At 36.1% G+C, this 15,472-nt stretch overlaps 1 protein-coding gene across 2 annotated transcripts; it reads right to left on the reverse strand.

Annotated features, from left to right (window-relative positions):
* Nucleotides 1–11,361: 11,361 nt before the first annotated feature.
* LOC101260944 (U-box domain-containing protein 35-like) lies at nucleotides 11,362–15,140 on the reverse strand. Of its 2 annotated transcripts, none has more exons than XM_019214220.3 (7): nucleotides 14,804–15,140; nucleotides 14,553–14,656; nucleotides 14,310–14,431; nucleotides 13,683–14,127; nucleotides 13,484–13,579; nucleotides 12,332–12,760; nucleotides 11,362–12,241 (listed from the first exon to the last, which is right to left on the reverse strand). In XM_019214220.3, the coding sequence occupies exons 1-7, from the start codon at nucleotides 14,964–14,966 to the stop codon at nucleotides 11,537–11,539; spliced, it is 2,064 nt and encodes a 687-aa protein (XP_019069765.1). In that variant the 5' UTR covers nucleotides 14,967–15,140; the 3' UTR covers nucleotides 11,362–11,536. The 2 variants fall into 2 exon arrangements, with proteins under 2 accessions (XP_019069765.1, XP_019069764.1); XM_019214219.3 differs by having other exon boundaries at nucleotides 13,475–13,579.
* Nucleotides 15,141–15,472: the final 332 nt, after the last annotated feature.

Consider the following 15,472-nt stretch of genomic DNA (forward strand, 5'->3'; position numbering starts at 1 on the left):
ATATGTTGTTACACTTTATGGATGGGCTACAGAATTTGCCCAGGTTACACTTGGAACACCGACAAGGCAAAACTATTGATGAAGCCATCACGCAGGCCGAAACTTTAACACACTTCAAGCACGAGAAGCCCAACAGAGCTAGAGAAGATGAGATGATAGGTAGTCATGACCATGGTAAGGGAGATTGTCGCAAAGGTGAGGAGCAGCGGCCCCATGCTAAGAAGTATAATACATATAAGTCTGATGGCAAGAAGTCTGTACGTCATGGCAACACAGAGAGAAAGACAGAGATTGCAAAAAGAGGTGGTTACTAAATATGCAGTGGGCCGCATGACTATGCGAGGTGCCTTAACCTAAAGAGCCTTAGTGCTATCTTGCGAGAGCGAAAAAAAAATAGAAAGCATATGAACAAGAACAAGGAGTGGAGATGACACAGTTGGGCTTGATAGGATTATGCGGAGCTATCACCAAGCAAGTAGAGAAGTCGAGAGTATGCGCTAAGCAGTAGGTCGACATCACGATTAATGGAAAATCCGCTCTCGCTATGGTCGAAATAGGTGTAGAAGTCAATATCATGACCAAAACAACAACGACAAGGTTGGGCTACGTTACACTCCAAGTAACACGCAACTCAGGATAGTCAATGAACCACTGAATCCAGTGTCTGGATTTACGTAGGGAGTAATTATCATGCTAGGCGAGTGGAAAGGTAAGACCAATTTCACTATTGCTCCTTTAGATCTCTTTGATATAATTATTGGGCAAGAGTTCTTCTAGCAGTGGCACGCTGTGATTGATCCTTACCTCCAACGAGTTCTAGTGATGGACCAAGGAGTAACATGCACGAGTCCCATGTTTAAGGAACCAAAGACAGAAGGGCAGGACCGACTAATGGCCATGCAGTTCAAGAAAAATCCTAATAATGAGAAGTCGACATTTTTTAGCCACCATTACAAGTTCAAAAAAGATAATGGTGCTAAGAAGTCATTGTCACAGTGCACGAAGAAGGTTCCAAGAGGAAGCAATGTCGTGATGCCAAAGAAGCTGATGAGGCTCTTGCCTCCTAGGAAGAAGGTAGATCGTGATGCCGAGTTAGAAGACATAAACAAGCAATTTAAGGAGTTGTGCGAGTCCATTGCTCAAGTCAATGCACTATTTGTTGCGAATACTAGAAGACAAGACTTGGTTGTCGATGTAGCAACGATGTGATGCGGTCTTTGCATGAATAGGTGGCGGAGAGTGTCACGTCCCGCTAATTCTTAGTAAGATTTTGCATCCTGATAGAAGAGGAAAAGTATAGAGTTTTGGAGAGGTTTATAGGAAACTCTAGAAGCCCCTAGATCTTTCTAGAAGGCTTTTGAGAGTTCTAGAAGGAAGGCTAGATATTTTTTAGGAAAACTTTGGAAAAGCCTAAAAAGTGTAGAATTCTCTAGAAAGGGGATAAAAGTTTAAATAACTTAGGGACTTAAAAGTAATTATAAATTATACTTTAGCCTAAAGAAAGTAGTATAAATAGAGGGGCTCTCATTTGTAAACCATCCAACAAAGTTGTAAGAAATCTTCCAAGTAGTAAAAATCATTCTTCCAAAATTCTCTAAGTCTTACTTTTCATTCTCTTAGAGATATTAGTTTTATAGGCTTACTTGAGCTTACAAGATCGTGAAAGATTCTTGAGTAAGTGGTCAAGTGCTGCATAGAGCTTTAGTCAGAATCTAAGTCTCTGACCAAGGTGTCTCTAGCTTGTTAACATCATAATAGATTCTTGTGGAATAATGACAAGTCCACACAACATGGAAGAATGAAAACCCATCTACTAGGACACCTCATTCAATGTTAAATTCTATAGATGGTGGAAAATAAGGATGCCTAACTTTCTAATGGCTGAGTTGTTGGACATAGTTCTGGATGGTCCCTTTATTCCGACTATAGAAGTGAAGGATGGAGAAATCACAAGAGTTATACCAAAGTCTCTTCAATAATATGATGAAGTTGACATGAAGATGATTGAAAAGAGTCACAAAGCTAAATGGTTGCTGGCATTTTTTCTTGTGAATCAGTAAACGAGATCTGGGATTGCCTCAAGATGGCTCATGAGCGTACAAAGAAAGTGAAGGAGTCAAAGGTAGACATTTTGACTACCCAATATGAAAACTTCAATATGAAAGAGGGAAAAACAATCCCTGATATGAGTACAAGATTCACCTCAATCACTAATAACCTACTATGTTTGGGAGAACCTTTTTAATCAAGTAGGCAAGTTAGAAAGATTCTTCGAATCCTTCCTAAGTTTGGGCAAGCAAGTTCGATGATACTACAGAATCCTAGGAATTAAAGGTTTTGATGATGGATGCCCTGATTTGAAGCCTTCAAACACATGAAATGTATAGAAATCAAGATACAACAAAGAAGGAAGTAAAAGGACAAATCTCTATCTCTTAAGGTGGCGTTAGGTGATACCTATGATAAAGAAGTGGACATGTCTTTCATCACTAGGAGATTTAAGAAAATAAAAAGGAAACATGGAGGTTTTCAAAAAGGTGGAAATTCTGACATGGCTGCAAATGCAAGTGACCTGTGCCACAAGTGTGGAAGGCTAGGGAACTTCATCAGAGATTCCCCATGCTGAATGTCGAACAAAAAGACTACCCAAAGGCCTGGAGGAGATAAATACAATAGAAGGGACCCGATCCCTTATAGGAAGGAGGGAAAGTTGCATGCTTACTATGTTATAAGTTGAGAAATCTAGCAGTTGTTCTGATTGATTATATTACAGAGTTAACATCTGAAAAAGGATGCGATTAACAACAAGCCAAATATCTTTTATGAATAAATGGTAGTCTTGCTGGACCATATGTAAGTCATGGAAGAAGAATTGACAGTTCTAGAGACTGAAAATCTAGAACTTAGGAAAAAAAATAAGATGTTGAGTGAGAAATGTTGTAGAGGAAAGAGTGAGACCATCATCATGTAAATTGAGCTGGATACTAGCTTGAATACTGCTGAAACCAAAGATGCATTGTCCTTGGAGAGAAATGATCGAATTGAGAGGGACCTAGTCTGTCTTAGAGAAGAAATGAAAAAATCTCTTAAATGGACAAACACCTCAAAATTACTATAAAAAATATCACCAATCAAGGTAACTTGAAGGGTTTAGAAAGTGTGAATATTTGTCCTACCTATAACAACCATAGAAAGTACGTATATGTGCCCAACAATATGTTGTTCTTTCATTGTGGTTACAATGGTCATTTGGAGAAGGATTCTATTGCCTTTAAAATGCCTCAATAAAAACTTCCAATCTACTCCAGACAGAAAGATACATAAAACAAGGGACCTGCTCCCATTTATAGATATCCCAAAATGATAAAGACTAGCGTGGCTCATTGGACAAGAAACTCTCTTATGGTACCTCTATTTGTATAATGAGGGCTCAAACTAAAGTGGGTTCCAAAGTCTAATAAATTATCTTTGTTGCAAGGGAGGAGGAAGTAGTAGTCGTTGTTTGTTCATGGACAGTGGATGTTCAAAGCATATAATTTTAAAGATAGAAAACTTATTTTTACTCAAGTCACTTACATGTGGAGGTGTCTGTTTTTGCAATGGAAAGAAGGGGTACATTATTGGAGTTGGTAAAATCAAAAAATTGTTTGAACACTCTATTGATAATGTCTATTATATAAGTGGATTGAAGTACAGTCTTCTCTGTGTGTGATAAGGGAAATGAAATAAGATTTCTATAACAAAGTGCATTATTACTAACTTGTTAAACAAAGGATGTTATTTTAACAACTAAAAGGTCCAAGAATATGTACGTTGTTGACTTGGATAATGATCAAGGAGATGATCTAACATGTCCCAATGACCAAAGTGAAAATTCCAACTTATGGTATAGAAGGGTTGGTCATGTGAGCTCCTCTTTGCAGAGCAAACTTGTCTCCATGGACCTGGTTTGTGTCTTACCAAAACAGAAGTTCAGTGATGACAAGGTGTGTGATGCATGTGTAAAGGTAAACAGACCAAATCCCTATTCAAATCAAAGAAACAAGTGAGTTCCTCAAAACATCTTGAGTTAATCCGCATGGATTTGTGTGGACCTATTAGAATTCAAAGTAATGGAGGAAAGAAGTATATTCTAGTGGTTGTCGATGACTATACAAGGTTTACTTGCACTATGTTTCTCAAGCCCAAGGATGAGACATATGATGTTCTAATAACTTTTGTCAGAATTATTTCGACAAAGCTAAACCTCAAGATTACAGGGATCACGTTTGATCATGGAACTGAGTTTGAAAATGCAAAGTTTGACAACTAATGTGTTGAAAATGGAATTCAACATAACTTTTCATCTCCTAGAATGCCCCAACAAAATAGTGTAGTTGAAAGGGAAAACAAAACTCTAGTTTATATTGCAAAAACTATGCTCATAGACTCAACTCTTCCTAAGAAATTAAAACTACTTGTTATGTGACCAACATGTGCTTGATCTGGTCTGTACTGAACAAAACACCTTCTGAGCTACTCAACAACAAAAATTCCAACTTGAGTTATCTTAGGGATTTTTGGTGAAATGTTTTATGATAAACAATTAGAAGGCTGATCTAGGAAAATTTGATCATAGAGTGATGAAGGTGTGTTTGTAGGTCATTCATTCTCCAACAAAGCCTATAGAGTCTAGAACAAGAGAACAATGTATATTGAAGAATGTGTTCATTCGATTATTTATGAAGATTGTGATCCGACTGATTTAATCTGATGATCTAGCTTCAGATTCAGAGAGACGAGGTGAATGAATCACAAGTTGAAAGAAGTCAAAATTTCAAAATTGTTGACCCTGATCCCAAAAAATAAACGAAGATGTTGATCTTGATGAGAGATGTGGTTCCCAGAGGATTCACCTAAACCTAGACAATATGATTCCAAAGATGAAGCAGATTAAGCAAATTAACCTCAACCCCTGAATTCTAAGTGAGGATGGAAGAATCAATCATCTCATCCTCTCGATAATCTCATTTCTCACTTGAATTTTGGGGTGCAAACCAAATCAAAACTAGAAATATGGTGGCATTTTTAACATTTATATCTAATATTGAGACTAAAAATATCAAGGAAGCTTTAAAAGATGTTGATTCGGCGAATTCCATGCAATAGGAACTTTATCCGTTCGAGTGGAGCAAGGTCTGACACCTAGTACCTAGACCTCCTTACAGAAATGTCATAGGGACCAGATTAATTTTTAGAAACAAACTAGATGAAAATGGAGTCATTATATGAAACAAATAAAGATTGGTGGTTCAGGTGTATAATCATGAAGAAGGCATTGACAATGATGAAACATTATCTCCTGTGGCTAGAATAGAGGCTATCATAATCCTTATTGCCTTTGTGGCCTTCATCAAATTTAAGTTGTATCAAATGGATGTAAAAATGCATTCTTAAATGAATACTTCAAGGAATATGTCTATGTAAAACAACCTCCTAGATTTGAGGATGTAGACTACCCAAATCATGTGTTGAAACTTGACAAGGCTCTCTATGGACTGAAACAAGCTACTAGATCAGGTATAAAAGATTGTCTAAATTTCTTCTTGAAATGGATTTAAAAGAGGAAAGATAGATAACACTCTATTTTTGAAGACAAGAGGCAAATTATTTCTCATCATTCAGGTGTACATTAATGATATCATCTTTGGAGCTACTTTTGAGGTTCTGTGTGAGGAAGTGGTTTCACTAATGGAGAGTGAATTTGAAATGAGTTTGATGGGAGAGCTGAGATTTTTCCTGGGGTTGCAGATCAAATAAGCTTCAAATGGTACTTATATTTGTCAAGAAAAGTATATCAAGAAGATGCTCAAGAAATTTCACACAATGGATTCTAAGCCTAGTAATACTCCTATAGGCACAAACTCAAAGTTGGGAGCAGATGATTCTAGTCCTATGTTGAATAAAACTATGTACAGAGGAATTATCGAATCCTTGTTGTACCTAACAACAAGCATATGAAACATTGTTAAATGTGGGTATGTGTGCTAGATTCCAAGCCTGTCCCAAGTTGTCACATTTGAAGGTAGCAAAGCGGATTATAAGATATCTGAAGAAGACTAGGGACCTGATCCTATTCTATAAAGTAGGCGATTCAAAATGGTACGATATCTAGATGATTATGCAAGATATCAAGTGGATAGAAAGATCCCTTCAGGAATGACTCACTTCCTCGTGTCCTTTCTCATATCATAGGGAACTAAGAAGAAAATTCTGTGACTACCTCCATAGTTGAAGCAAAATATGTAGCAGTAGCAACTGATTTTGCCCAACCTTTCTTGATAAAACCAAAACTTGAAGACTTTGGAGTGCTTACTCACACCATTTCACTCTTATGTGACAACGCCAGTGCTTTCAACATGGGGAAAAATCTATCAACATAAGAGGACCAAGCATATTGATGTGAGATATCACTTTATGAGATACAATATTGAAAAGGGTAACATTTTCATACAATATAGTAGAACTCTATAGAAGATCAAATTGTTGACATATTGACCAAAGCTATAAGCAAAGATCAGTTTGAGAGGAATAAATTTAAGTTGGAAATGAGGAAAATGGACTGAGCTGACTTTGTCCAAAGTATTGGCTATGATTATAAGGGCAAGTACACTCGTTATTTTTAATGCTTTCTTTTGGTAAGATCAATCGTGTACCTCTTAAAGGTATGCACTCACAAAGAATAGCAGGAGTAAATAAAGATCATAACCATTCAGGGATCAACATTCTCAAATTGTAAATATGAACCTAGTCCCGTCTTAAGGTTAACATTCTCTACATTATTTTTGAATTGATAATGCATAATTGTTGTTGTCTCCATGTGTCAGTCATCCATCATTTTGACCATTTTCACATAACTTTTAAGTCAGAGTGACACATCTAAGCAAGGACCGGACACATCCTTTCAACTCTATTTATACTACTTCCCTCCATTTCTCTTCTCAGACTTTTCAAACTCTTTTCCCCAAGTTTTCTAAAACCCTAATCTCTGTCACTTCATCTGTCATTCACCTTCTCTCTTGAACATGTCTCAATCATCTTTTTCATCTAACAAAATGCTAGACTATATATGAAATAGATCATATAGCCTTCTACACTTTTTCTTGTTCTCCTTCTCCAACAAAAGTGTCGACCATTCCTCTAGTCAACACTACTGAGCTTCATTGTCCTACTCCATAGTCTCTTATTGATCTATATGATCCAGCGCCTTCATTCCAACTTGGTCCTTACCTTTCTATGCCATCTGACTGTCTATTTAAGGGACATTTTTTATAAAAGAGGTAATATGAATCATACGTTCTTGCCACAAGTGAGAATCTAGTCGTAGATAGTCTAATGAGATGAAATAAGGATAAAGAAATAAGGTAGTAAGAAGTTTAATCGAGGATTTCTAGGTGATACATAATTTGTTTTTGATGGAATTCCTGAAATTGGACTACCACCCTCTAGTGGTTCAGAGGATGATGAAGATGACAATACACCTCTACACTGGGCCTTACAAAGAAGAATTTTCCCTGTCACTAAAAAGGGAAAGGAAAAGGTCGTAAAGGAGACACTAACAAGGAAACCATCTACCAGGGGTGCCACTCAAAAGCTCATGAGTGATGCCATAAAGGCTAGCAAGACCAGCACTACAGAAATTAGAAAAAGAAGAGAGTAAGGAGAAGAGGAGTTCATTATTTCAGGTGAGGGGGTCGTGAACATTTCAAATGAACACTCTGAAAGTGATACAATATTGGAGGATGTCACTTTGGCGACATAACTAAGAAGGAACAAGAAACTGGGAAGTTGAAGATAAAAACAAATTCTAAGAAACCATCTGTTAAAAAGGACGATACTGTATAAATAGGTGAAGTGAAGAAGCCACCATAGAAGAAAGGAAAAGACAGATAAAAAAAAGGAAGAGAAGCGTCTCCCAACTTTGAGCCCAAGTCAGTTCGCGGACCAGGTACTAAACGTAAGAAAGTTGAAAATGATGATATCAAAAAGTACATTGTTACTAATCTAAGAATGCAGAAAGTTCTATGTGGAAGGGTTTTTTATCCCGATATCATTCGAAATCATGGTATGAGCACCTTGGCTGATATAGTTGAGATTCAATCATGGACTCACTTGTTCATGACAACATCACCCACATTGTATGACGAACAAGTAAAAGAATTTTACTATAATATGGAGTTCACTAAGGACAAAAGCCTCAATACGTTGGTAGGGAACTGGATTTTTCATCTGAATGAAGAAATATTGGGGAAATCTTAGATGTACCCGGGATCAGATCCTTGGTCGGACAAACCTGCACCAGAACATTGCCAATGAGTGTGCCGAACTCCCTAAGATGAATTGTTCGGGATTCCAAATAAACTCATGAAGGGAGACTACCAATTGTTGTTCGAGTTTTTAAGTAAAGTGATTATCTAATATCTGAGAAAAGAACAATTGTGTCTGCGGCTGATCTGTTTCTAATGAAAGCACTTTGCAAGTTTGACCCTCTAAATCTCCTAACCCTGATGTTAGAGCATATGCATAAAACAATGGTGGAACAAAAGGGTAAGCACGCATGGGGTATGGATAGTTCCTTACCAAGGTGTTCAAGCAATTGAATGTTCCCATGGGAGCAGGTACTGCAGGCACCGTGAAAAAGTCTTTATCCCACAATACTTTTGTTCCGTGTAAATGCATGGAAGGGAAAATAAGGATAGTGCTCAAGATGTGTCTGCTAATGGTGGAACATAGCCAACTTTAGCATGATCTCGATGAGCTTACTATGCTTGTAAGCAAGAAGGATGCTGAAGGCTCAATTGGCAAAATAATAGATAAAGGGACCTGGTTGACAGAAGTCCAGCAACTATGGATAAAGAACACAAGTTGCATAGCCCGAAATGCGGATCTTCAAGAGAAGCGGATCAAAGCTCATGACATCGCCAATGATCAACTGACTCTTTTCATCCAATCCCTTACTCAAAAGTCTCCCTCCTTCATGATAGTCCCTTTATTTATTCCCTTTTGTTTTTGTGTGGATAGTGTCCCATGTTTCTCTTGGCAACTCACTTTTGAATGTATTGAATTATTATTCTTATGCAATGAAATCGATTCCTGTTTTGTTTTAATGGTTATTCTTATGCAATGAAATCGATTCCTGTTTTGTTTTGATTAATCTTATATCTCTGCTTTTCTTCTATGATGTGTTGCTACAAGCTATGAACTAGCTTCATAGGATTACTTTTAATCCTGGTTTGCTGACTTTCTTTTTAAGGATGCGAAAGAAAGAATTATTGGGTTGCATAGGATAGAAAGTTGGTTAGTTCTCAAAAGGCGGGGGGGGGGGGGGGGTTAGGGGAGAAATATTGGTGGGAGGGGAAAGGAGTGAAGAAGGAGAGAATTATCGATGACAGCGGAAGGAATTGATATGGTATGTGTTTGCCACCTCAGAACGGGGGAAATGTTATTTTTAGATTTGTTTATTTTACTAATAAAGGGATCTTGTAAGGAGGCATGATCCCTTGGTGCTACGCGGAAAAGTGATAGCTGTAAAAAGTACATATATTTCAAATCTGATACTGATTCATTTACTGATAATGGATGCATGCATCTTAACAATAGGTTTCAAATCCGATACTGATTGATCGGCCTTATTTTCCTACATGGTTCTACACTTGTTTACATTTTCAATATGGATTGACCATGTGATGAATCATCGTTTCTCTTTAAAACCTTTTACCACATTTTACTTGGTCATGCATATCGTGTTTTAAGTTCATTATACTATCATGCCTTATTTTTTTTATGCATGTTCCCACTCTTAGTACATTCATAGTACTAATGCATATTAGTTCATATATAGTCTCATAACATAGGATCTGACACTCCTCCACCTGGACACACTTAAGTGGATTGCTCTGCTATCGCACTTCGATTGGCGATTTCTCATTCTTCGATGTCAAGTCCATGGTATGCTTTATTGCTTTTGATGTCTTTTCAATTTTAAAAATGTATTCATGACGTAGGGGTTTGTTCTAGTCCTATATATGATAGTAGGAGGCTTATGTCAGACTTAGCAGTACATTGTTGGTATCTTTTATGTCATCATTAGAGACTTAGGGCCCGTTTGGATGGGCTTATTAAAAGCAGCTTTAAAAAAGTACTTTTGAAAGTGCTGAAACTTATTTTTAAAATAAGCAGTTATGCGTTTGGATAAAAGTGTTGAAGTTAAAAGAATAGTTGTTGATGTGTTTGGCAAATAAGTGCTGATAAACAGGTTTTTAAATCAAAATGTCTGAAATACCCTTAAAAGTAGTTAACATAATAAAAGTTAATTAATTTATATTTTACAGCCATAAATAATTATATATTGCTATCATTCACATATTTCTTTCTCATCACAAATTATTTATAAGAGGAATATAAACTTATTATAGATTTTAAAAATATATAATTTGAATAGATTGAAGAACGATTTAAGATTTTATTTTAGTTTCATCCATAGGTAATAATAATTGTCTATCATTCACATATTTCTTTATTATCACAAATTATTTATAACAGGAATATAAATTGTTATTTAAGTTATATGTGCAACTTATTTTACATTTTAATAATATATAGTTTTAATAGATCACTTGAAAGATTTAAGATTTATTTTATTTTCATTCATTAGTAATAGTAATTGTCTATCATCCACACGTGAAAAGGGAAAAATAGAAGAAAGAGATGTTAGGGTTATGTGGGTAATTTGGAGATTGTATAAAAATATTAAGGGCAAAAAGGTAAAAATGTGGTCAACTTAAAACAGTTTATAAGCTGGAAAAAAAAAAGCACCCCTACCCCAGCTTTTAACTTTTGGCTTAAAATAAGTTTTTTTAAACTTAAAATAAGCTGTTTTGAGTATTGTCAAACAGCTAAATAAGTTAAAAACCAGCTTTTAATTCAGTTTGACCAGCTTTTAAGCTGAGTCAAACAGGCTCTAATATCAATTATATGTTTTAAATTGCATTCATTACATCATGCTTATGTCAAGTGCCTTGTTTAGTAACTCTCGGGGTCTTATTTGATATGTCATGTTTAGGGTGTACTTTGAATCATTCTACTAGAGTATCTTGACTCATCCTAAGTATAAATATCATAGACACTACACTAAAACTTTCAAGACTCTTCTTAACATTTATGATATTTATTCTTTCAAATATTAAATCTTTAGATATTTTTAATACATTTATCTATTTCCGTTAATCCAAGAGAAGGTCAAAAAATTTACCACCTCAATTTTATCCCCACTCTGCTTCATTCAATATGATATCATTTAGATGGGTCTAAACTTTCAACAAGTTAATCAACCATTCAAAGGTAATATTGTAAATTGTTTTCATTACACAGCAGTAAGATTACAAGAAAAGGAGAAGAAATGTTTAATTGTAGTTGATCCACTGTTGCTTATGATGAGGCACCAATCCACCAACCTGGTTGACGATTGATGTTTGATTCTTTAAATATTTCAAATAAATCAAGCAGTGTTAAGACTGCTCATTCCAATTTCTTTTAGCCTACTAAGCTCGGGCAATATTACTGAACCAAGATCAGGTCGATCTTTCTTCCGCAACTCAGCACACTTGAGTGACAATTTTGCATAATTAAGAGCCTCTTCCAATGGCCAGTTTGGCACTGTTGGATCTAGTATATCTGCAAATGTTCCGTTCTCAATGGCCCTCTCCACATGATGAGTTAAACCCATCGGGGGCCTTGCAGTTATAATTTGGAGCAACATTACACCAAGTGAATATATATCCGATTTAGTCCCTAACTTTCCTGTCTGTTGATATTCGGGATCAATGTAACAAAATGTTCCTGCAGCTGAAGTCATGTGATATTGTGTAACGCAATCAGCTACAGATGGTGGGACTAACCTAGCCAACCCAACATCACTAATTTTGCAGGCATAATTGCTGTCTAAAAGAATGTTTCCTGGTTTAAGGTCACGATGGACAAGAGGTTCTGGCTTTGCTTGGTGAAGGAATAAAAGCCCTGTAGCGATTTCAGCAGCAATTTTGAACCGTATTTCCCATGGGATTGGAGGGGTGTTACCTTTACGGAACAGGCGATCTTCCAGGCTACCATTATTCATGAATTCATACACTAGACATCCGTACTCGGGACATGCTCCTAAGAGTAGTACCATATTTGGATGCCTCATGAGACCAAGGACCTGAACCTGCAAATGAGAAGGGAATCCTAAGAGTAAGTGTTTGAGTTAATGACATGTTTTTATATAATATGCATCTATACATCAATGTCAACATACCTCTTGCTTGAACTGTTGCATCCCTTGTGCAGCATCGGATCTCAAAACTTTAATGGCAACAGGTGTGTGATCTAGTTTCCCTTTGTAAACAGGGCCATATCCACCTTCACCGATCTTCTCGGAATTGGAGAAACTTTTGGTGGTTTTCTCAATCTCTTCTATCGTATATTTCCTATAGCAGATTTCATTTCGAGATAGATCATTTATTGCTAGATTCTTTTCTTCTGTCTCTCGCCTGGCTTTCAACTCCGCATACTTTCTTCTTTTTGCTTCTATTTCAGCCAATCTTTGTGATTTTTGGGCAGCTTCAACAGCAGCTCTGCCTTTAGCTTTTTCCATCTCAGCCATAGCGAGAGCTGCCTCTTCAGAAATACGAGACTGTTTGAACCTGCTACCTTCTTCCACTTTCCATTGATTAAGCTCTTTAGCCTGAAAACTTAGAAGACATGACATTACGTAACTCCTATAGGACAAAATGAGATTCAGCCTAAAACATGCAAATTTATCCAAGGATAAATAAGAAGAGAGAGATAGATAATCAACAAAGACTTCTTGTGAGCTCGATATCATTACTTTCCAATTTGTATTTTCGATGGCCTTGTGTGAGATCACAGAAACAGTTGCAACTAGGTCAGACACTTTCACATGATGGCAAATGCACATAATACTTCTTAATACATACATTGACCTGATTGTATATGCCTTTACCATTCTTGGTCTTTGTTTCTTTTTTAGTTTCTTTAAGAGGGAATGTTACTTTCTATAGTTGGTAACTCTTGAATTCTACCATTTCATATCCCATGTTTAAGATCACAAGATTCATTAAGCATATATTAGTACATTATAGACATCTTTTGTTCAAATCACAAGATTTTAATTTTTTTTTTACTTTCTCGGGCATCATATCAAGTCAAAGTAAGACACACAAATGAAATGAAGGGAATGATAAACTTTAAAGAAAAACTATTTTCGGCATCATTAGCCTTAATATCTCATTACAAAAATTTAGGATTCAAAGTGCATCTCCAGTATTTGTAAGGTTTAGTATAGAAAATGCATGTGCCAAATATGGAAATTTATTTTGTACAAGGCATGTATTTTGCCTAAAATGTATAAATGATTTTTATCCTTGCGGTGCCATACAGTTAGTACCGTTTGGTTGGCGGAGACAGCATCTTTGCAAGCTGAGTTGTACATATCCATAGTTTGCTTTAGCTCTAGCTTCAATCTGCTCATCTCAGACTCCCACTGCATACAACAAGTGATGAAGAATAAATATATTACTGAAATAAATAGTAAACAGTGTGTATCAACCATCAAATTTTGCACTTTAATCATCATATTCACTCACCATAGATGAGGAGCTAGAATTGTCGTTTACGGAAATTTGAGTGAAGTCAAGATTTTCGGTTGTGACATCCACTGATCCACGGCTAAAAGGTGCAAATGGACCAGTATCATCGAAGGGAGAACTCCGGCCAGTATATGAATTCTTTGGGTCTCTAGAATAAAAATCAGCACTGTCGATTGATGCATTAGATGTTCCACTTTTAGGCATCATGTCAGGTCCAAAACTGTTTTTATATGCAGATCTGGATACATCTTCTGGTTCAGAGTAATTACTTAGCCTAGCTGCTGACCATGGTTGGGAAGATGGTAGCCTTGCTGAAGAGCTAGCAAGAGGTTTAGCTGCTGGTCTGACGGATTGTTGTTTGCCTTTTGAAATCACGTATACAGTACAATAGTCGGGTGCAGCCTTGTTTACGATAGTTGGAACATCATGAGTCCAAAATTTTCTGCAAAAAAAGTACAACATTATCCACAATTCAAAGGGACAGTGTGTGTATATATACATATATACATATACATATATACATATACATATATATATATATATATATATATATATATATATATATATATATATATATATCTATATATCTATAATGAATGAGCAAGGGGATATAAAAACATCAACCTGGAAAAAGCACTTCTTGATGATGCACCAACAACGACGTTGGTGATATGATAGTTGTTTATATAGTCTAGAAGTCCCTTAGACACTGAGATATCCTCAACAATAACCTCTTTCACTGCTATCTTCGCACATCATCATCACCAGTAAAAAGTTAGAATTAATCAAAGGGAAATTAGAGAGATTATAAGAATAGAGAAAGACAACATTCTTATTTTTTTGTATTGTATTGTATTGATGACATACCCCTTTACGTGCAGAGTAAGCCCTGAAAGGTATAAACACCTTATGACCATCTTGATCACTTAATCCACGATTTGAACTTTGACCAGCACTGTTACCACCAACCTCTACAATGTTATCATGATCATCATTAATAAAAAAGATTTAAAAAATTAAATAGAGAAAGCATATATGTCATCAATATTCGATGTGTGGCGGTGCAGGGCTAGGCTTACACCACAAATGTGTGCATTCAAATGGAGGAGGATACCTACGATTTGGTGAGTTCTTCATCCTAACATGTACTAAAACAAGGGCTGGATTGCTTATGACCAGATGATCAACCGCCCATTTGACAGCAGAAGAGCTGTGCTTGTCTTTATCAATTGCCACAACAATGGGGTTGATTCCCTCATCGCCTTGAATCGTTGAAGGCATCTTCTAACGTGATTGATTCAACAACAAGAAATTAATATGTAGATGTTTTTCAGGGATAAGAAATTGTGTTTACTATATTTGTGCGGAATAATATTCCGATGAAGGATTCATTTCAACCCCCTTCAAACTCTGTAAATTCAAATTTATTTCACATTCTGAATGGAGAAATGGTACAAGAGGAACAACCTACTCATTTCTACGTGGAATTAACAGTCCAAATCCAACCAATACATGTCCATTCTATTACCGCCAAAAATGGTTCTAATTTCCTCCCTACATTACTTTTCCTAACAAGACACATTTTGGTTGACAACATAATATATAGTTTTGATCATAAATTTGTTTATTAAGTATATATCCTATTACGTATTGTTTTACGTGTAATTTTATCAACACATACGTTCCACGTATATACCAAGTCATATGGTATATATTTGTGTAAAAAACTATAAATATTATTAAAGAAAACTTTCAATAAATAATTATACAAGAATAATAATACGTCG

Source organism: Solanum lycopersicum, chromosome 6, assembly GCF_036512215.1.
Source record: "Solanum lycopersicum chromosome 6, SLM_r2.1".
NCBI classification, from domain to species: Eukaryota; Viridiplantae; Streptophyta; class Magnoliopsida; order Solanales; family Solanaceae; genus Solanum; species Solanum lycopersicum.

What these genes read in the sequence shown, in the direction of transcription:
- LOC101260944 (XM_019214219.3), bottom strand. Translation starts at nt 14,966, where the DNA reads ATGCCTTCAACGATTCAAGGCGATGAGGGAATCAACCCCATTGTTGTG. An exon ending in ATTCTAGCTCCTCATCTATG is followed by an intron (nt 13,580 to 13,682) that starts GTGAGTGAATAT and finishes TGTTGTATGCAG; the next exon opens with TGGGAGTCTGAGATGAGCAG. An exon ending in TGCAACAGTTCAAGCAAGAG is followed by an intron (nt 12,242 to 12,331) that starts GTATGTTGACAT and finishes TCTCATTTGCAG; the next exon opens with GTTCAGGTCCTTGGTCTCAT.